The sequence below is a fragment of the Peromyscus leucopus genome, chromosome 23 (assembly GCF_004664715.2).
Source record: "Peromyscus leucopus breed LL Stock chromosome 23, UCI_PerLeu_2.1, whole genome shotgun sequence".
NCBI classification, from domain to species: domain Eukaryota; kingdom Metazoa; phylum Chordata; class Mammalia; order Rodentia; family Cricetidae; genus Peromyscus; species Peromyscus leucopus.
The window spans coordinates 42,584,480-42,607,920 of record NC_051082.1 but is presented as its reverse complement, the minus strand read 5'-3'; the positions used below and the strand labels follow the sequence as shown (position 1 = coordinate 42,607,920).

At 38.0% G+C, this 23,441-nt stretch overlaps 1 protein-coding gene across 4 annotated transcripts in view; it reads left to right on the top strand.

Moving 5' to 3' along the window:
• The window catches only part of LOC114687273 (cytochrome P450 3A13-like), a 52,581-nt gene extending 34,287 nt beyond the window's left edge, over positions 1–18,294 (top strand). For 2 of the 4 annotated variants that reach the window (XM_028861962.2, XM_037198469.1), the window contains 6 exons: positions 1,738–1,865; positions 3,138–3,204; positions 8,239–8,399; positions 10,434–10,660; positions 13,609–13,771; positions 17,716–18,294. In XM_028861962.2, coding sequence (XP_028717795.1) covers positions 1,738–1,865; positions 3,138–3,204; positions 8,239–8,399; positions 10,434–10,660; positions 13,609–13,771; positions 17,716–17,811 — 842 coding nt within the window. In that variant the 3' untranslated portion in view covers positions 17,812–18,294. Of the gene's footprint in view, positions 1–1,737; positions 1,866–3,137; positions 3,205–8,238; positions 8,400–10,433; positions 10,661–10,997; positions 11,107–13,608; positions 13,772–17,715 lie in introns of those variants that run through there. The other 2 variants (XM_037198468.1, XM_037198467.1) reach the window with 2 other exon arrangements.
• The last annotated feature ends 5,147 nt before the right edge of the window (positions 18,295–23,441 follow it).

Sequence of the window (23,441 nt, the reverse complement as noted above, 5' to 3'; positions counted from 1 at the left end):
CATAGGCATTTCCTTCTTTAAGTTGGGAAAGTTTTCTTCTATGATCTTGTTGATTGTATTTTCTGTGCCTTTGAGTTGGTATTCTTCTCCTTCTTCTATCCCTATAATTCGTAGGTTTGGTCTTTTCATGGTGTCCCAAATTTCTTGGACATTTGGGTCATGACTTTGTTAGCTTTAGTATTTTCTTTGACTGATGAGTCTATTTCTTCTACCATATCTTCAACACTAGAGATCCCCTCTTCCATCTCTTGCATTCTGTTGGTTATACTTGCATCTGAAGTTCCCAATCATTTACTCAGATTTTTTATTTCCAGCATTCCCTCTGTTTGTTTCTTCTTCATTTTTTCTATTTCCCTTTTCAGGTCTTAGACTGTTTCCTTCATCTGTTTCATGATTTTCTTTCAGGGATTTATTGTTTTCTTCCAGGGCTTTATTGTTTTCTTCTGCTTTATTTGTCCTTTCTTCTAGTTTTTTATAGTGTTCTTCGCATTTTTTGTTTGTCTTTTCCTCTATATAAGCCTCTACCTTCTTCATGATGTTATTCATAAAGCTGTTTGCTTCTGCTTCTTCCAATTTTTGATGTTCAAGTCAAGATGTTGGAGGAGGGCTAGGTTCTGGTGATGTTGTATTGCTCTTCATTTTGCTGTATGTACTTTTGCCTTGATGTCTGCCCATCTCCTTGTGGTTCATTCTTGATCTTATCAGTGCAGTTGGTCCAGACAGAGCTGACAGATTCAGGAAGTCACTCTCTCTTGTCCAGATGGGAAGTCCAGGGCAGGACGGGAGCTCTTGTCCAAACAGGAAGTCCAGGGCAGGATGGTCACTCTTGTCCAGAAGGGAAGTCAGAGCAGGATGGGAACTGGGGGCTGGTCTCTAAGTCTCAGGAAGTGGCTGGGGTCTTGGGAGATGATGGGCGTGGGAGCAGAGTGTGGAGATTGCAGGGTCTTCTGAGCCTTCCTGGTAGGGTTAGAAGGGAACCTGCCCAGGGGGGCCAAGTTGGGCAAGTCTTCTTCAGAGTGGCTGGTGACCAGGGATGGAATCTAGGCTGAGCCCAGGCATTCAGCTCTTGTCCAGATGTGAAGTTCGGGGCAGGATGGGAGCTAGGGGCAGGTCTCTAAGTCTCAGGAAGTGGCTGGGGTCTCGGGCGATGATTGGTGTGGGGGCAGGGTGTGGAGATTGCAGGGTCTACTGGGGGTCTTGAAGAAGGGGAGCCTTCCCAGTAAGGGTGGGAGTAGAAGGGAACCTGCCCGGTGGCCAGAACCTGGGGCCAAATTGTGCAGGTCTTCCCTCGAGTGGCTGGTGCCCAGGGAGGGGGTCTAGACTGAGCCCGGGCATTAAGTCACATTTCTACATAGGATTTCATTGCAAAATTTATTCTGATTTTAAATAACAGGGCAATAGAAGCTTTCAGATTCAATTCTCCACATTCTCCTAGTTTTGTAAGTGTTAGAAATGCCTGTGAAGAACTGGTAATAATTATCTGTTAAATATTTCATAAAATTTCACACTGAATATTCCTGGAGCTGAATTCTCATCTGTGCATTTCTATTTAAAATTCAGTTAATTTAGGTGAGATATACTTACTATATTTTATAATTATACTAATTTCTACCACAGTTATTCTGTTGTTTTTTAATATTTCACTTAAATTATTTAAAGTTTGTTACTGGTGAATAAAATAACTGTGAAAAGCTTAAATTTGCAATTTCATCATGGTTTTTTTTTGTTTCTCTACAGCACTCTTTCCATTCCTTTCCAGGGTATATGACAAACTAAACATTTGTGTGTTTCCAAGTGATGCTACATCATTTTTTAAGAATTTTATAGAAAAGACCAAAAAAGATAGACTTGAAGATACCCAAGAGGTAAAATATGACACAATTTATTGTAATTTTAAAGCAATGATATCAAAAGATAAACATTTCTTATTAAAAGCCCTATTAAGATATTTAATGAATTTGGCCTTTTCAATTTGAGTTGTATCCTGCCTAGGACTTCAGCAATTTCTTTGAGCATTGAAATTGTCACTTATACCACCCAGTTTTTCCTAATACAGCTTACATGCTGGGCTAAGGCTTAAGGATGCTGACAGAAGAAATGCTGACAGAAGACTGTCAGGGAGTCAGCATCATGTCTGAGGAGGTGCCACTGCTTATTTGCTAGTATTCTGATGTTTGGAGCATTTGTAGTTGTGGTTGTTTGACAGAAAATAGCTCCCTAAGGGAGTGTCACTATTAAGAGTTGTGGCTTTGTTGGAGTAGGTATGGTCTTGTTGGAGGAAGTGTGTCACTGTGGAGGCAGGCTTTGAGGTTTCATATATGCTCAAGCCATGCCCAGTGTCTCAACTCACTTCCAGGTGCCTGTCAAGGTATAAGAACTCTCAGCTATCTCTCTAACACTAAGTCTGCCTGTATGCTGCCTTGCTTCCTGCCATGATGATAATGAACTAAGTCTCTGAACTGTAAGCAAGCATCCAGAGTTAAATGTTTTCTTTTATAAGAGTTGTCATGGTCATGGCATCTCCTCACAGCAATGGCAACCCTAACTAAGACAGGAGGCGATCACATAAAACCAAACAATGCCTTCCAGAACAGCAGGTGCTGTGTATGAGATATTGGCTAACTATATGTCAAGGAAATGAGATATTGATGTGTAGGACTTATTTATAAACAAGCACCTATGAAAGGAGAAGTAACTGCCAACCATCCAGACAGGAGTCTGTTGTCAACAACTACAGATACTTAGAATGAGGGAAAGTCATGGGAAATGGTGCTGAACATGGCATCATGATACTAGATCATGATAGACTTATTTTTTAAAAGCTATTTTTTCATGACAGGGTTTCTCTGACTAGCTCTGGCTGTCCTGGAAATCATTTTATAGATCAGGCTGTACTCAAAACTCAAAGATCCACCTGCTGGAATTAAAGGTGTGTGCCATCACCACTGAGCTCATGGTAAAATTTTTGTCCCACCAAATCTGTGGGTCAGTGTATTGTGTCATTAGTGATTCAGGCAACATTATCTGGATTCGTAAATAAGCCTCTTCTGCCCAAGAAAGTTTAACTTCTTTGTTTCATACTTATTTTTTTGCATGCCAATTCACTTTCTGCTTTTGAAATTTCTGTCTCCTTTCAGCACCGAGTGGATTTTCTTCAGCTGATGATGAACTCCCAGAATTCCAAAGACACGGAGTCCTATAAACGTAACTAAGTATAATTTAGGGTCTAAAGGGGTTGCACAGAGTACAGGGCTAGTTCTTGAAATGTAAAGGTTCATTCCAGCAGAAAAAGCTTCCTGCTAAATCAAAAAAGTCACAGACAGGCTATGTTATATGAAGCAGTCTAGGAACTCTCTAAATTCACGGAGTATGTTCATACAGAAAATATCAAGGTTATTGTAACCTTCCCTGTTTGACTGGGAAACTACAACCCTGAAATATTATAAACATGGCTGCCTAACCAAGACCTGAATTGGCCCAACAACAGTTGACATTCCAACACAGATGGGGAAAATCTCATGAAAATCCATCCTTAGATGAAGAGGTCCAAGTAGTTCAGGTCATCCAAGAGAGATTATTAGTCTTCCCAAGGAATGAATGCCTAATTGTTTATCCAATACTAAATTCCAACCCAGAAACCAGTATAAGTTGGAAAAATGAGCAGACTCAGCAGGTTGTATTTATGATTATTTATTTGTGTATGTAATAAATTGGTTAAAGAAGAGGTCCTAAATTTGAGAGTGAGTGGAGATGTAGCTTAAAAATTTAAGAGGAAGGAGAAAGAGAGGAAAATTAAACAATTATATTTTGATTAAACTGTTAAAAATCTGAAGGTCTGTTATGAGCATTGATTTTTCACTCCAAGAGTCTTCAGTGATATGTGGGTAGCCAGAGCATTCAATCATGAAGTACAGTGTCAAAATACTAACTTTTACTGTGCTTCATAATTGGAAATGTGTTCACCAGCTTAAGGGACTGGAAATTGATTTTTCCTTTCACAATAACATAGTACATTAAAGAAGAAACGCTGTGGAATGTCATTCTGTATGCTGTGAATATGTGTTGCTCTGATTGGTTGATAAATAAAGCTGTTTGGCCAAAGGTTTGGTCAGAATAAGTTTAGGCCAATAATTCTAACTGTAGAGATAAGAGAGAAGAAAAGAGAGTGGAGGAGAGGCTGCTAGCCACTGCCAGAAGAAGCAAGATGTAAAGCTACTTGTAAGCCACTAGGCACATGGCAAAATATGGATTTATAGAAATGGGTTAATGTAAGATATAAAAACTAGATAATAAGAAGCCTGCCATGGCCATAGTTTTAAAATAATATTAGCCTGTGTGTGTTTATTTGGGTCCAAGTAGCTGCATATCTGGCAGGTGAGAGAGATTTGTCCTGACACAGGCCAGGTGGGTACAAAGAAAATCTTTCAGCTACAAATGGTATGCTCAGACATGGTGGCAAGTGTTTCCACTTAAAAAAAGCCTGAGAGAACTTAATAAGAGGTTCTAAAATGGAACTAAAAACAGCTTCCTAGTTGTGTCCCAGGCAAGCTACAAGCCACAGTGTGGTGTGCTTGCAGCTGCATGTGGGCTGGACCTGCAGTATGGTGGGTTCCAGCTGCAGTACACAGTGGTGTCTCCAAGCTGAGCAGTTCAATGCATGGTAGATTTAGCTTTTACTAGTATTAGAAAAAGAGGTTTCTGGGCTACATGCTACTGCTGAATAGAGACACGGACCCACTGTCTCCCACAGTCAGCAGAGAGCATGGCTCCCAGAGCTGGCAGTGAATTACCACCATCATATTGGGAAGCTGATGTGGGTGAAGTCAGCAGTCAAGGCTTCTGCTTCATTACTAGCCACTGCAGTGTAAAGCAATAGATTCACAATAAGGCAGATTTAGATTAAATAAACCTCTAAATGGTTTACAATGTGTGTAAAAAATACATAGTCTTGGAACAGAGAGGAAAAGGAATATAGACTGTTATATAAAAAAAATAGAAAGTTTTAAAAAATATAGTCTTTAAAGAGAAAAAAGTAATACAAAAATAAGACACATAAAGATGGAAATCACACAGAGTCTGGATTATATTGTCTTTGAGATTTTTAACTCCAGAGAGACATTTGATTGTAAAGGCTGCTAAATTAAACCAATATGCATGTTTTAAATACATCTTGACTTTAAATTTTATGTCTAAGGATGTATTGCTTTGGAAAGGAAGTTCTGCTTTTGTTTCTACAGAAGATGAAAAACGGGCTTATATGGTTTGATTAAGGAAGACCCTCTGAGAGGTCTCCAGATGTTCCAACATCCAGATCAGCTTCAAGACAATTTGGCTCAGACAATGCAGCCTCACAGACTACTCCAGTCAGGACTTGTCCATAATTCTTAATTTTTTCAGGATCCCCATAAGATTGTCACTGCCCTCAACCATCAGAAACTAGTATGAGAAGCTACACCCAAATTCCTAAAGTATTGTTTATAATTTTTTTATTTAAAAAGGGTTGATTATAAATTCAATATCTTTCTAAAGGAAAAAAAGAGATAATATAGATGTGATAGGATAAAAGAGTAGATTATAAAACCTACTCTTAAAAAGCAACAACTTGTTTAAAAAGGTTTTACATTACTATAAATTTTAGTTTATTGCAAGTTTAAAGTTAATAATATATATATATATTTATATATATATATATATTTCTACTCTTGTTTAAGGTATTATGTTTATGTAACTCATTTAAATTGTAATAGATAATTAAGAAATACAGATTAATAATTACTCTTGTATGATAGTCAAACTTACAGTCATGTTAGTTAAGTTTTCTAGGTATAAATAGATATATTTAAATTAGGTAGGGTAATCTTCAAAGACTCCATAGAGGAACTTTAGATGACTGTTCAGACAGGCAGCTGTCTCTGTCATTTGAGATTTTTGAAAATTGCATTTCTTGTTTACTTAGATAATATTATGTCCCTCTGAAGTCTCTGATGTAGTTTAAGACTAGATAGTTATAATTACAGTTTTCCTTAGTCATGATAAAAGATAAATTAGATATAAAACTTTAGACTCACAAATATAGGATAGATAGAATATTTTCTTTAATTTTGCCAAATATGAATAGACTAGATATTGTAACTGTAATTCTTGCTTGATAACTGTTCTATTATATGTAATTTTACTTTGTTAAAGTTAAAACCATCCTTTTGAGTAGACAGAAAAGGGGAAGTACTATGGAATGTCATTCTGTATGCTGTGAATATGTGCTGCTATGATTGGTTGATAAAAAAGACACAGGCCGGGTGGTGGTGGCGCACGCCTTTAATCCCAGCACTCGGGAGGCAGAGGCAGGTGGATCTCTGTGAGTTCGAGGCCAGCCTGGGCTACCAAGTGAGTTCCAGGAAAGGCGCAAAGCTACACAGAGAAATCCTGTCTCGAAAAACCAAAAAAAAAAAAAAAAAAAAAAAAGACACAGAGTGGCCAGTAGTCAGCCTGGAAGTATAGACAGGATTAGCAGACAAGGAGAATTCTGGGAAGAAGGCTGAGTCAGGAGTCACCAACCAGATACAGAAGAAACAAGATGACAAGTCAGAACTGAGAAAAGGTACCAAGCCATGTGGCTAAATATAAATAAGAATTATGGGTTAAATTAAGTGTAAGAGCTAGTCACTAATAAGCTAATGGCCATATGGTTTGTAATTTATATAAGCTTCTGAGTTATTATTTTATAAGTGGGCCATAGGACTGTGGGTGCCTGGCAGGACTAGAGAAACTTTACAGCTACAAAGAAAAATTACAGTGTTTATGATATGTTTCCTCTCCATTGTTTTACTCATGGTGACTGGGTTTAGTATTTCAGAGTAATCCTTCTTTTCATACATTCATACTACAACATGTGTTTTGAAAATTTTAATTAATTAATTTCATCGTTAATCCTACATTTCAAGTCAATGTCCAATTTTTTGTTATTTTCTATTATTAAAAATTTTTACATTTAAATATATTTTGATCACGTTCTTCCCCTTGCCCAAAGGCCTTCTGAAAATACCACACACTGAACTTTAAGTTCTTTCTCAAAAGTAAACAAAAGTCCAATACTACAGAAAAATTACCCACAATCAAGGAAACAAAACAAAGCAATACCACAAACAAACACCAAACCGTAACCAAATTAAAGTACACACACACACACACAAACACACACACTGTGGAGTTCATTAGTATGATGGGAAACCATGCTTGAACATGAGGCCTGTCCTGGAGTGGTTGATATTCTGTGTGCTACTCCACTTTGAAAAAACTCATTTTCCATCTCCCAACACAAATAAAGGATATAATTATTAACATTTTTCCCATTGGACAGGTTTTCATTGGATCATTCATTTTTTAATGTGACAAAATAAAATTTAAAATGATAAAACACAAACTGACATATCAATGTTAGGTGAAGAAAAACTAACAGAAGAAAAAGAGTCCAGGGAAAATACAAGAATCAGAGACCCATTCTTTTGCACACTCAGAAATCCCATAAAAATACTGAACTGGGAGCCACAATATATACACAGAGGACCTTATAGAGACCTGTGCAGGCCTTATGCATGCTTTCTCAGTCTCTGTGAGTTCATATGACATTTCATCATGTTGATTTGGAGTGCCCTGCATTCTTGGTATTTTTGGTATTCTCAACCCAACTGTCTACTACTTTCTTCCTGACTCCTCTGTGGGTGTCTCTGGGATCTGAGGAGAGGAATTTGTTGGAGAAATCCCATTTAGGACTGAATATTTCAAAGACTCTCACTCTCTGCTAAATACATCATTGTGGTTCTGGATATTTTTTCTTATATGATCCTGGAGGAAGCTTCTCTGATGATAGCTGAGCAAGGCACTCATCTATAATTACAGCAGAATATCATTAGGAGTCATTTTATCTCTACCTTTTTACACAAGCATTATTTGGCTTTGCCTTTGGCCTCTGGGATATCTAGTCTCAGGTTCCAGGTCACCTAAGCAGTGCCAAGTCTTGGTTCCATCTCATGGAGTAGGTCATAAGTCAAATCAGTTATTGGTTGGTTACTCCCACACGTATTGTGCCACCATTGCCCTTTCATATCTTGCAGGCAGTACACCATTGTAGATAAAGTGCAGTGTACCTTCCTGTGTCAAATATTGTAGATCAAAGCAGGTGAAGGCTCTGTGTAGGCACCAGCTTTGATCATTAACATAAAATGTCATATCTCATTTCAGCTCTTTCTGATCTGGAGATCCTGGCCCAATCAATCACATTTATCTTTGCTGGCTATGAGACAACAAGCACTGCTCTTTCCTTTATTGCATATTTACTGGCAATTCACCCCAATGTTCAGAAGAAACTGCAGCAAGAGATTGATGCAGTCCTGCCCAATAAGGTGAGTAGATGATGCTGAGAGCCATAGAAAAAATGTCAAACCTCAACAAGAAACACTACTTCCACACTTGCATTTAGGATTATAGTAAATATAGTAAGAAATGATTCTTTCAGCAATAACTTATTCAAATCTAAAACAAAGAAAAAATTATGTGTAGAGAAAAACTAACCTCAGCAATTCTGTACTAACCCTGTAATAAACATTCTCTCTAACTACAACGACACAGTCCATAAACATGCATAAAATCTCTTTAGATATTTAAGGATAAGCAAGTGTCAGTCAAGTGTCTTCTTTAAACTTAAATGGTTTTTTTTGCCTGCATGTATATCTGTGTGCCATGTGCATATCTGAAACATGAGGAAGCCAGAAGAGGGCCTCAGATTCCCTGTAGTTAGACTTCCATGAAATGTGCTCACCATATCGGTACTGGGAACTGTCCTTGGGTCCTCTGCAAGAGCAAACAGTGTTCTTAACCACTGAGGCTTCCCCCTAGAATTTAAACAATTGACCTGATAGCTGTATTATTATTACTGGCAATGCTTTGGCATGACTGTTATCAATGGAGAATCACCTGGTTTTGGCTAGGCAGGCTGATTCAGCTGTTCTTCTCTTTACTGCTCTCTCTAATCACATTATTAGACTCAAAGAAATCACATCATGGCAGCTTCTAACTTAAATATTTACTTGTATATTATGGTGATATCAGTGTCCCACAATGTGAGACAACACATTATATAAGCTATCTTCTCATCTACACCCAAAACTGGATACAATGGGGTGTGAGATACCTGAAATCTGGGACTTGCTGGGTTGTCAATGAGATACAAGCAAAGCATCTTCAGTCCTCATACTCTATCTTTCTGTTTCATTCTGTCAATGTGACAAATGCTATCACCCAAAATAACTATGGGGAGGAAAGAATTTACTTCAGCGTACATGTTCACATAACAGTCTTATCACTGAGGAAAGTCAATGCAGGAACTCAAGACAGGAACTTGTAGGCAGGATTGCATGCAACTCTACACAGCACTGCTTTTGACCAAGGTACACACTCACAGCCAAAGAAGCACAGCAGGGACTATGGAGGATGCTGGCTGATAACTGGCCCATTCACTGACCTATCCTTATCTAGATGTTTTCATGCATCCCAAGGTCATTCACTCAGGAAATAGTACTATCTACAAATGGCTGGACCCTGCTACATTAATGAATAGTCAGGGATACTCCCAGATATATGCACAAACCAATATAATTAGTAGCAATCCCTAATCTTTCCATTTAGACTTCTTTCTCAGGTGACTCTAGCCTGTGATGTTGAAATTTAAAGATTTATTTGAACAGCATATGCGGTACAAAAGAATGTTTCTTTCAGAAACTGAGCATCGAGCTGAATGGACCTCTCACTAGAACATAAGGATTTTTGCTCAATTCATCTCCATATTCACACTATTTTACCATAATAAGTGTCAAAGGGAAAAGATCCTACAGAAGTTAGTCACTGTAATTTCATATACTATTCCTGTTTAATTTAGCATTGATCTTCAAATTGAACATCTATAGTAATATTAAATTTAGTCATAGGATTTAAACACTGTGAGTTGTCCTCTGAAAGGATTGATATGGAATTTTAAAAAGGAATTTAATGTTCACCACATTATATCTCCTCGGTCTGGACATGTGGCCTCCCTATATTAAGTTTTGACACCCTCAACAGCTGATTTATGTTGAATGAGATTGACATGATATGCCATTCATTACTACTTAAAAGGAAAACAGTACAAAGGAAAACTGAAGCTTTGGGACCTAAGTGTAAGCTTATGTGAATGTTCTTCCATATTCAATTCACCATGCTTTTCAGTGGACCTTTAGTATGTCAATACACATGACTGTGGTGAATGGGACTTATCAACGGTAAATCCAATCATTAACTTGGGTTGAAGTTGAGTTCCTAAAACCTTAATAGTTCTGAATAGATTGACATGAAAGTTAGTTTTGAATCTCAAATCAGCAGAATCTTTTTCTTAATCTTACCAGGTACCTGCCACTTATGAAGCTCTGGTTGAGATGGAATATCTAGACATGGTGGTGAATGAAACTATGAGATTATATCCAGTTATTGGCAGGATTAACAGAATCAGTAAGGAAGATGCTGAAATCAATGGTGTGTTCATTCCCAAAGGGACAGTGGTGGTCATACCTATCTTTGTTCTTCACCAAAATCCAAAATACTGGCCAGATCCTGAGGAGTTCCATCCTGAAAGGTACAAGAACCATAAAGGGAAGCAGACTTATATAAGTATCTTAAGATGTCTATTAATATAATCACATAAATATGAATTTATATTACCTGACATGTATATTTGTCTTTAGAATATCAGTAGTAAACAATGATAATTATTATAAAAACTACATACATTTTAGTTGATCAAATAATGACAGTTCTGAATTTTGTAATATTGTTTTAGAGTCTTAAATCTGTCTTAGTTAGGGCTTTTAATGCTGTGAAGAGAAACTATGACCCTGGCAACTCTTACAAAGGAAAAATTTATTTGGGGATGGCTTACATGTCAGAGTTATGGTCCATTATCATCATGGCAGGAATCATGGCAGCAAGCAGACAGACATGGGGCTGGAGAAGTAGCTGAGAGTTCTACGCCCAGATCGGCAGGCAGAAGTAAGTGAAGATTGTACCACCAGGCTTGGCTTGAGCTACTGAGACCTCGAAGCCCACCACTAGTGACAACTTACCACAAAAGGCCACACTTCAAATAATACCAGTTCCTATGAGCCTATGGGGCCTTTTTCATTCAAACTACCACAAAACCTTAATAAAAGTTCTAGTAATATAATGACATCAATGGACATACTTTGAAGTATGTGCAGGTTTTCAGATATTAGAAAAACATCAGTTTCCTCCTGTTCTTATAGTTGCTGATTACTTTCTGTAGCTCATAAATGATATTTTATGACACAGGCTTATGTGTGTGTGTGTGTGTGTGTGTGAGGTGTATAAAAGAGAGCAAGTACAATTACCATGATTCGAAAATCATTTATCTTACTTAATTTTTTAAGTTTATAATTCTTTGATGCTGTCCTTATTGTCACAAGAAATCTCTGGACACATCCTCAAATTTCTGAGTTATAGGATACCAATGTATTAGGCATTGGTGCAGGGAGAGGTGCAGAAAGCTTGTGTATGGTGGGTCAAGTTGTGCCACTTAGGATGAATGCTAATACAAGTCCTCTTCGTCTTGTTTCTGTTTGTTTTGTGAAGGAAACTCTGTCACACTCATCCAGTGGGTGACTTCTCCTAAGTTAAGTCTGATTAGAAAGTTGATATTTTCATCCTTCTTGAATCTGAACCAGGGTATTCTGTGAGTGGAAAGTGATAAGCAGTCTGTGGGAATTGTATGCAGCATGGAAATAATTGCTATGCTTCCATTGTTGCCCCACTAATAAAAATGCAGGAAAATATTTTATTTTATTTTTTTAAGTTTCAAGATTATTATTTGGATAAGCATTTCTTCAGTCACTTTTCTCCCTCAAAATTCTCCTATAGATCCCTCCTCACGCTTCTTCAAGTGCATGGCATTTTTTTACAAATTGTTGTTTAGGTGTCATTTAGGTGCTCACATACAAATGTGTGCTTATATATTCCTATAAATAATGTCCAATCCATATCATGCTACTCATGTAAAAATGGTATTTTAAGACAGATGCACTTGAACTAGGAGCCCAAGAATTTAGACAAATAGTAGCCTCTACATGACTTTCATGATGTCTAAAACCTTGTATTCTTAGCCATGTGTCTCTAGTGTTGGCAGAAGGATAGTGCTTATTAGAGGAGTAGAATGGAGTCACCTAACTCCTGTTTTCTGGTTAGGTGATTTCTATGTCCCTCTACATAGCCACCACTTCCACCTCCTTTAGTTCAGTGGCTACAAGTGCAGACATTATCCATTGTTCATTGTTATTGTTGGTACAACTTTCAGTCAGATACTATAGACTCATTGGGCATCAGCAACTAGACCAGGAAGGAGGAATGCAAAAGTTAAAAAATACTGAGGTTATAATCAAATGCATTATATAAGATGTCTATAGAAGAATGCTAATGTTTCTCATCTATGTGTATATGGGTGTGTGTGTGGAAATTTTCCCCAACAGAAGTCTACCAACTTCAGCTTGCACACACATATCAGTAAAACTCTCACTGGACTCCAATGCTGTTCTATAAAATAGCTTGGAAATTATTTCTTAATATTCCTTGATACTTAGTAACTCAGAGAACAGATATTATTAGAATATTTCCAGAATCGCCATTTTTATTTAAATAATCTTGTGAGAAATCAAATTTTTTTTTGATTTTTTGAGACAGGGTTTCTCTGTGTAGCTTTGCGCCTTTCCTGGGACTCACTTGGTAGCCCAGGCTGGCCTCGAACTCACAGAGATCTGCCTGGCTCTGCCTCCCGAGTGCTGGGATTAAAGGCATGTGCCACCACCGCCCGGCAAGAAATCAAATTTTAATTGGACATGGGACTGTACTTTTAGTAGGTTTTTCTCCCAGTAGAGGAAATGGAGACAAAACTCAGAGAAAACAGAGTAGAGAAGCAGCATGTGTTCTTGCAAAGCACTTCAGTTGATAACTCTTGGAGGAGGAGAGACAGTCAAAGATTTTGTGAAAAGGGATTAATGAGGGAAAGGAGGCTGGAGAGGAAGAGGAGGAAGAAGAGGAAATAGATTAGGGTGAGTAGACTGAAACAAAGAAAGGAAGGAAGGAGAGGGTGGTGAAGAGAGAATAGAATAGAAACAATTCATCTGTAACATGAATCTCCTTCTTTCTCAATGAACAAATCCCCCAACTCAAGAGTCAGAGCAATTCCTTTCTTCTCTTTCACTTTTATCTTGTTTTGTGTCCATACTAGGAACACATGATATCCTTAATATTTTAAACTTTGAAGACACATTTGGTTTCAATGATCATTAACCACTCAACATCTTATTAACTTTGGGAGCTCCTTTACCATAAAGTTGTAGAAAGAACTTTCACTTCCAAATCTCTTAATGATTTAACTCACCTTGATTGCAATAGTGAACCCACTGAAGTGCCCTGTATGATTCTGGCTGAGGACTGTAGTTGAAAACTGTAAACATGTGGCTCTTGTGCACTTCATGTTTCATTATTTATGTTCTTATTCAATTGTGACATCAGGTTCAGCAAGGAGAATAAAGATAGAATCAATCCTTATACATACCTGCCTTTTGGATATGGTCCTAGACAGTGCATTGGCATGAGGTTTGCTCTCATTAACCTGAAGCTTGCAATTGTCAAAATCCTGCAGAACTTTTCCCTGTATCCTTGTGAAGAAACAGAGGTGAGGCAGAACATATTCTTTTTGTCATTTTTGGTTTATATTCATAGGTATTTTCATAAATTTGTGTATATATATAACATATATATGAAATATATATGGAATGTAATGATTTATCTTTAATTAATTATTTCTCTGTCAAAAGATCTATATAAAGCCATGCTTGAGTCCTAGGGCCCTTGAGTTCTGGAACAGTTAGTCTGTGTCTAAGCATATATGTTAAGGATGTAGATATTTCTTTTATGATTACATATAGTATCATTTAATTCTTTTTTCTTTTTACAAGTATATATTCATTTATAAAATAATAGACATTTTATAGTATTTTCATACTTGTATATCCCATACATGGAAATATTATTTTCCTTTTATTTATTCTTATCTCATAAATTACATCCTGACCACAGCCTCCTCTCTGCTTCCTCCCATCTTCCCATTGCCCCCCCACCCCTGCTGCCTCATCTGTCTCCCACATCCACTGCTCTTCCCTTTCCCATAGGAAAAGAGCAGGTCTACCAGGAATATCAACCAAACATGGCATAACAAGTTGCAATTAGACTAGGCATAAACATGCATATCAAGACAGGATAAGACAACCCAGAAGGAGGAAATGGCCACAAGCAGGCAAAAGAGTAAGAGACACCCCTACTCCCACTGTTAGGAGTTCTGCAAACCCCCAAGCTAAACAAACACAGCATGTGTGCAACGGACCTCACACAAAACCACGTAGGCTCCATGATTGTTGTTTCAGTCTCTGTGCCCCCATGAGTCCTGCTTTAGATGACTCTGTGGGCCATGTTCTCCTGGTGTTCTCAACCCTTCTGGCTCCTACAATTATGGAACATATTTTTAAATTGTGTTTTATTTTATATTTATTTTATATATATACATGTTTTGTCTCCAAGAGGTGTAATTATCACCTTATGTTCCCTGTGTGATATCAGAATGTCCAAAGTTCTTCGCCCACTGGAGTGGCTTTAAACATTCCAGAGTGGTTCCCATTTTTAGCCACAGACAATAATTGCTGCATTAAATCATTATTCATGGGTATGAAGGAATCCTTTGGCCATTTTATCCACTTGTCCTCACATTTTAGAAACTCAGGTCTAGACTAGCAGGCATTCACTTAGATTCTTATAAATCCATCTGTTTCTTCCCTTTTTTATTCCTTATCCTTCAAGTTCCTATCAATTAAGTCCCCTCCAAACCAAGAACCTTCACTAGATTTTCTCAGTAAAATTTGCTCCTGTTTTCTAGATGACATCTTCAGGCTGCCCTCCAACCCCCATAATCTGTGAACTACCACATATGCTTTCCACTATTATTTTCTCCTTATTCATTAAAGTATCCCCTAAATTTTTTCTTCCCCAAAATTAAAAAGGTTCCTTGAAGGATCTTTGTATATTAAATCCTTCATTAAAACATTAAACATTTTAAACTATTCTAAATAATAAAATCCGACAAAATTATTTAATAGAACCATTTCTTTACGTGTACTTTTAAACGGTGTTATTAATTCTTGGAGAATTCATACAATACATTTTGTTTAATTCATATCATCACCACAATTTATCCCACATCCATCCCCACCTCACCTCACACTCAATGTGTTCTCTTTCCATTTTTCTCTCTAATTTTTAAGTCAGCCAAGTCAAGTTTGTGTAGATGACTGCTCTTATGTGAAGGACCTGGTCTGGAATCTGGTTGATTTAATTGAGGTCACAGCCCTAATAAAGAAAACAGACTGCTTTCCATTGCTTTCAAGCATCCAAGCTCCTCGGCTAAGGGGTTGAGGGACGATGTTCTTATTGACACACGCATACTGTTTTGGCTTGTGTTTGCACATGTCACATGACTTTTGCATGCTATCACATCTTCATAAGTTTATATGTGCATCTGCCATGTTCTCTCTGGAAAATACTGCTTCTTTGAAATCCATGACCATGTCTAATCTTACAAATACACAGCCCTCTTCTGTGTAAAGTTTTAATATAAGGTGTAACATTTATAAGCATGTTTGAAAGGTCTGCTTTGAAGAACTTAAGAATATGTTGTTATTAACATAAATGAAGAAATTTCCAACAAGTTTCATTTGATGACTTTTGTATAAAATATGACTCAGTACATTTTCATCATGGAAGAAGAATATACTGAGGTCATTTTCTCTTTGGTGAATTTAGGCCACCTGTCTTCCTACTCCGTACATGAATACATTTCAGTGAATTTGTTTTGATAATAGGCAATCTTCAGGCATCTGGAAATTTTTGACAAACTCTAGCTACCTGCAAGATGACCTTTCTCTACTATGAGACAACCTGTTTGCACATTCTTCTGCTGATATCAGATTACTACTCTGTTGGAGGACCCTCTGTTCCACAAACTCACAACAATATAATTTAGGAAAGTTACTGAATATGAGTGAAAATTCACTTTTTAGCACCATCTTGGAATTTCAGAAGAAATACAGAGGATTAATGCATACTATAGTGGTACCTAAAATCCCTCCATCTATCATGAACTCACATGTATCAAATTGGAAAGAAAATGCATTGTTCCAAAGTCATAGTATGACAATAGTAATTACCATGTACCAAACCTACTTTTGGATTTTTTCCAGTTTTACTAAGTGAAAATTAACCTTCTATTTCCTTTTAAGATGTGATTGTTATGTGTCCACAAATGTGCTTTACAATGTGTAAACTTCTGCTTTTCAGTCAAAATTTAGAATGATAAGGAAGACATACCATCACAATTTTATCTCAGGCCTTATACAGAATACATTTATATATATTCTGTTAAGGAGGAATAGATTGATTGAAGCATGTTTTCATATTCCATATAAGCAACTCAAGACATTTGATGTTTGTCTTATTTGGGGTTTCTATTGTTATGTAAAGACATTGTAATCACGGCAACTCCTATAAAGGAAAACATTTTTATTGAGGTGACATATTACATTTTCAGAGGTTTAGTCCATTATCATCATGACAGGGAGCACAGTGGCCTGCAGGCATACATGGTGCTGGGGAATTCTTTATCTTAATTCAGAGTCAAAAGAAATTGGCCTGAGACACTGGGCATGGGGCGAGCATACGATACCACAAGGCCTAACTCCCTAAGGACACACTTCCTATAAGACCACCCCTGCTCCAACAAGGCCACAACTTCTCATAGTGCCACTCCCTTTGGGAGCCATTTTTTCAGACCACCATAGTGTTAAAAGTCATTTATTAACTCATAAAGATAAATTTATTTTTTTCCAGGAAGCAGTCCATATTGTTCAAGATGGTACAGAACATGCTATGTAGCTAAGCATGCCGTAATCTTGTGTTTCTCCTCCCTCTTACTTGGGAATGCTAGGGTTGCAGCCATGTGCATGTCCACAGCACATGAAGAAGCCATTAAATTAAATTAAATCAAACCTGAGGCCAGATATTGAGGCGAACGCTGGAAGATCAGAGAAGCAGAACAAGCCATATCTACCTCACCTTGCCAGTTCCTCAGCTGATCCCATTTCCTCAGACTGGAAGCCTCTGAGTCCTCATTCAGAATGGATCTCAGCTGAACTGCTTCTCAAAAGCCTGACTGCTTAACCAGCCAAATGTTTCTAGTTTCTGGTCTTCATGTCTTATATATCTTTTTGCTTTCTGCCATCACTCTCTGGGATTAAAGGCACATTTCTTGTGATCAATGGCATGAGTCACCATGCCTGGCTATTTCCAGTGTGGCCTTGAACTGACAGAGATTCATGCCTCCAGAAGGCTAGGATTAAAGATGTGAGTGCCACCATTTTCTAGCCTCTGTATCTAGTGGCTGTTCTGTTCTCTGAACCCAGATAAGTTTACTAGGGTACACAGTATAGGGAAAATAATACCTCAGGTTCTACCAGATTTCTGTGAAATTGATGATTCATTTAACTTACCAGTATATTTATTTAACTATTTCAGGTTCCCTTGAAATTAAGTAATAAAATAATTCATACTCCAGAAAATCCTATTGTTCTGAAGATTATATCAAGAAACGGGGCCATAAATGAAGACTGATTTTACCTCAAGTTCTGATGTGTTCTTCAAAAAGTGCATTCTAAATACCTGGATTTTAATTTATTCCTGAAGAAAACCTAAATGAATGTGACTTTAATCTATCACACTTCATGTCAGAGTCTTCAATGATTTTTTATTGTCTTGATAAATTTTCAATTATTGTGAATGGAATAAAATTATTAGCAATCTTTATGTTTTCTAATATCAAAATTTGTCCATATTTCCAGAGATAGAACAGTATGTTTCATTTCAATGCTGATAAAAGATTTTTCACTGATTTTGTCAATATTGTTTCCATTATTGAATCTTTAATTTGGCATTTGTGGCTGATCATTCCACTGACAATTATTCTTTGCATTTTGATGGGTTGTAAGTTTCTGTGTTAACCACTATCCACTTCACGGAGAAATTTCTTTGATTAGATCTGAGGGCTACATTAATCTATTGATAAAAGATGCAAATTAAAAGGCAGTTGGATATTAAGACATTTATCAGAATAATAGATTCATTCTTGGGTTGTGTTCATTCTTGTGTCCCACAGCCATGTATCCTTTGCAAGAGATACAGTACTAAATGTGTATTTCTTCCCATGGAATGGAGTTAAATCCAAGCAAAAAGTGATTGGCTATCCTCATAATATTCATGTCACTATTTCATATATAAACCTTGATCTTGCCATGATTGTCACTTTATAAGTTCATGAGATTCACTGCTGAGTAAGAAAGACTGTTGAATTCTTTCCCCCTAAAGAATACTTCCAACCACATTCCAGTACTATAGAAGATTGACATCAAGGAGAAAATTTCCTGGTCAGTGCAATTTTGGGATGGCCTATAACCAATGTGTTTACTGTCTTTTCAAATGGGATCTTACCCTAGTGTTCTTCTCAGTAACCAAGACCAATAACAGTACCCTGTATTACTAGGTGTTCTTCAGGAAAACTCTGATGAACAATCTGAATGTAGATATCCTATGTCTGTTAATGGGTTATTTATTAGAAAACTTTGGCTTCTGAAAGAAGCATGATCCTCAATGTAGGGCATGTTTTCACATGTATATGTAAAGATGCCTCTACCCTCTGCCAGTTGTGGCAGGTGTGTACTCACGAACTATATACATTCCAGAATTTCCTGTTCAGTATGTGCCAGCTGTGGGGTCTCCCTTTCTTTCATAGCCCATTGGCCAACAGGTTACAGGAGCAAAGGAAACAGAATCCCTAGAATTGCTAGAGTATGGTGGAAATAACCTCTGAGAGTCACCTCAATTTCCTACCAGATAGTGAGGGGGATATATATGATGGGACAGCAGCTGGGGCATCATCTAGTAGGAGTTCATAGTGTGCTTCGTTTGCATTTGACTGGGTCAGCATCCTGGCAAAGAAGGAAGAGTTTGAGACGAAAGAAAGGAAAGAAGGAAAGAAGAAAAAAAGGAAAGAAATGGGAAGAAGGAAGGAAAGAAAAGGAGAAAAAACAAATAATTTAGTTTGTAGGAGTTATCTTGTCTCGGGTATACTATAGCAACATAAAAAAGCAATAATGACATCTAAGTGGTACAATTTTCATAGCCATACATTTCCATTTATCTTCTGTGTAGAAGTACATTGTATCCATGGTAGTACAAGAAGTTTGCATCAAGCCCATGCATATTAGTTGCTTTCCTACTGCTGTCACAAAACACAATGCTCAAGAAAATTTATAAAATGCACATTAAATTAGAATTATGATTTCAGAGAGCTGGTGTCATAATGGTAGAAAAATGTCTTTGTGGCTGGACCTCCAACCTCCATATGGCTCTCTGGAATGTTTTTCTAGCTGCTATGAGGATAGGCCATTAAATCCTGGTTATAGAGTTCAACCTATCTTCTAGTTTAAAACCCCAAAGTCCTTCACATTCCTCTAAAATCAACATGTCATGCCTGTCACAGCAATAACCCACTCCATGGTAGTACATTCCTTCTTAGTTGCTTTTTTATTGCTGATTCAAAACCCCATGACAAAGAAAATATCTAAAAGAAAGCATTTAATTGGGCTTAAAGTTTCCAAAGGTTAAAGTCTGTGGTGGTGAACAAAAGCATGGAGACCTAACACCAGAGAGCTCATATCTGGGTCCATAAGCAGGAGACAGACAGGACACTGGGAATGATTAAACCTGTGAAACATCAGTGCCTACACCTACTGACACAACTCTTTCAACCGAGCTGCACCTCATAATCCTTCTTAAAGTGTTTGTTCAAATGTAGAACAAATATTAGAACATTTGAGCCTATGGGAACCATTTTCCTTCAAATTATTAAACCATGCAACTCTAGATCTCTGTAGTTCTGCCTTCACTGAGTTTGTGCTGCCTCTACAGACATTTTCCTTCAAAATACCTCTTTGGGAGCCTGGTCTGGTTTCCTTTAGAATAGCCTTGTGCACACTTAACCTGCTACTCTGCCCCCCCCAATGCATCATAGTAAAAAGCACAGTGAAGTCCTAATTCAGACAGCTGGACATGGTCCAGCAGCCAGGGAATATGCCTTGTGATTAATCAAAATAGAGCACTGTGTTCATGATTAAGAAATTATATAAATTTAATTAATAAGAACTCAAGGAAAATCCCTGGGTTTGGTGGTACCATACTGATATTTCTCTACAGATAGCACTTACCAATGTGTTGCAAAATCCTAAATCTAAATGGTCTTATAATACAAACATGAAGCCAGATATTGAGGTAAATGCTGAAAGATCAGAGAGACAAAGGAACAAGCCACTATAGAAACTTCTCACCACTTTTTAATCCTCTGGTCCAAAGACAGGTTAGATCCTATCTCCATGAATCCTCAGACTGAATACCTCTAAGTTCTCAGTTGAAAAGTGGCTCTAGTTCATGTCTTCTCACACATTATATGCCTTTCTCCACCCAGCCATTTCACTTCCTTCCTACTGCTGGGATTAATGGCCTATGTGTTTCTCAAATCCTGGTAGCAACATGGGATCTCAAGTGCTGGAATTAAAGGTATGTACCACCACTGCCTGGTTCTGTTTCTCTACTAGACTGAGTCAATCTCATGTAATCTAGTGTGATCTTGAACTCATCATGATCCAGATGATCCAGATGGATCTGTGTTTCTGAAGTGCTAGGATTAAAGGTTGTGCCACCACAGCCTGACCTCAAAGTTTAATCTAGTGGCTGGCTCTGTCCTCTGATCCTCAGGCAAACTTTATTTGATACACAATACATCATGAAACCAATGCCTAAAAATTATAGATATTTGTTTACTGCATGGATAGTGAATTCATTATGTCCATGCACTCATCAAAGAAGACCTTAATTTAGGTTATGGCTAAAAATGACATCTTGTGAACTGAGGCGATTTAATAGATTGAACTAGTGGTCCTTTCCTGTCTTCTGCTCCTTGAAGATGACAAAGTTCATAAAACATCATGAACTTGAAAAATATTTCTTATTTCCAGTGATTCTTGGGTTTTTTCTTGTTTATTATGGTATATACAATTCATCTCTTTCTTTAAACATTTATTATATGTGAAAATTTTATTTACATGCCTATGTGGGCTCCATCTCATATCACTGCATAGGCATAGAAGTAAGAAAGCAACTTTCATGAGCCATTTCTCTCCTGCCATCACATGAGTCACACAGGTCAAACTCAGCTGGTCAGACTGGGTGTCAGGTTCCTTTATATACTGAGATATCTTTGCACCCCTATAGCTTTTTTCTGAGTAAAATAAGTAAGAATGGTCTCATTTATAGAAGTCAAATTAGGAGAACTGATGGGATTTCCTTTCTAAAATTACTTCTGAAAAGATGAAGTGCACAGATATTGAAATATAAAATGATGAAAGAGGATAGGGCTTTGTGTTTTTCAATAATTTTTTGATATTTTCTTTTTTTTAATTTTTAAATTTAATAATTATTATTTTTTTAGTAAGTTTATTTTACAACATCATTTAGTCCAACATAATAGCCACAGATTCCCCTGTTCTCCCACACTCGCCCCCTCCCCCTTCCCCCACCCCACCCCTCATTCCCACCTCCTCCAGATCAAGGTCTCCCACAAGGACCGGGATCGACCTGGTAGACTCAGTCCAGCCAGGCCCAGTCCCCCCCTCCAGACCGAGCCAAGCGTCCCTGCATAGGTCCCAGGATTCAAACAGCCAACTCATGCAACGAGCCCAGGACCCGGCACCAACACACAGCTGCCTCCCAAACAGATCAAGCCAAATGACTGTCTCACCCGTTCAGGGGGCCTGATCCAGTTGGGGCCCCTCAGCCTTTGGTTCATAGATCCTGTGCTTCCATTCATTTGGTTATTTGTCCCTGTGTTTTATCCAACCTTGGCTTCAACAATTCTCGCTCATATAAACCCTCTTCTTTTTCACTAATTAGAATCCAGTGCTCCACCAGGGGCCCAGCCGTGGATGTCTGCATCCAGATTCCTCAGACCTTCCTTGGATGGGGTTTATGGCACAACTAACAGGGTGTCTGGCCATCCCATCACCAGAGTAGGTCAGTTCCTGCCGTCTCTCGACCATTGCCAGCAGTCTTTTGTGGGGGTATCTTTGTGGATCTCCGGGGCCTCCCTAGCTCTCTGCTTCCTCCCCTTCTCATGTGGTCTTCATTTAACATGGTCTCCTATTCCTTGTTCTCCCTCTCTTTTCTTGATCCAGCTAGGATCTCCCACTCTCTTTCCCTCGGCCGTCGCCCTTCATTGTTCCCACTCATGACCAGGCTGTTGATGCAGATCTCATCCATTTCTCCGTGTTTTTTGGGGGGTCTCGTTTTCAAGGTAGCCTCACTGGTGATGTGAGTAGCAGTCCAATCATCCTTGTTCCACATCTAGCATCTTCCTATGAGTGAGTACATACCATATTTGTCTTTCTGAGTCTGGGTCACCTCAGTCAGGATGATTTTTTCTAGATCCATCCATTTGCCTGCAAACCTCATGATGTCATTGTTTTTCTCTGCTGAGTAGTATTCCACTGTGTATATGTGCCACAATTTATTTATCCATTCTTAAGTTGAAGGGCATCTAGGTTGTTTCCAGGTTTTGGCTATTACAAACAATGCTGATATGAACATAGCTGAGCAAGTGCTCTTGTGGTATGATTGAGCATTTCTTGGGTATATGCCCAGGAGTGGTATAGCTGGATCTTGGGGGAGATTGATTCCAAATTTTCTAAGAAAGCGCCATATTGATTTCCGAAGTGGTTGTACAAGCTTGCATTCCCACCAGCAGTGGAGGAGAGTTCCCCTAGTTCCACAACCTCTCCAGCATAAAGTGTCTTCAGTGTTTTTGATCTTAGCCACTCTGACAGGCGTAAGGTGGTATCTCAGAGTTGTTTTGATTTGCATTTCCCTGATGATTAGGGATGTTGAGCAATTCCTTAAATGTCTTTCAGCCATTTGGGTTTCCTCTGTTGAGAATTCTCTGTATAGTTCTAAAGCCCATTTCTCAATTGGACTGTTGGTTGTTTTGATGTCTAATTTCTTGAGTTCCTTATATATTCTGGACATCAGTCCTCTGTCAGATGTGGGGTTGGTGAAGATCTTTTCCCATTCTGTAGGCTGTCACTTTGCCTTGTTGACCGTATCCTTTGCTCTACAAAAGCTTCTCAGTTTCAAGAGGT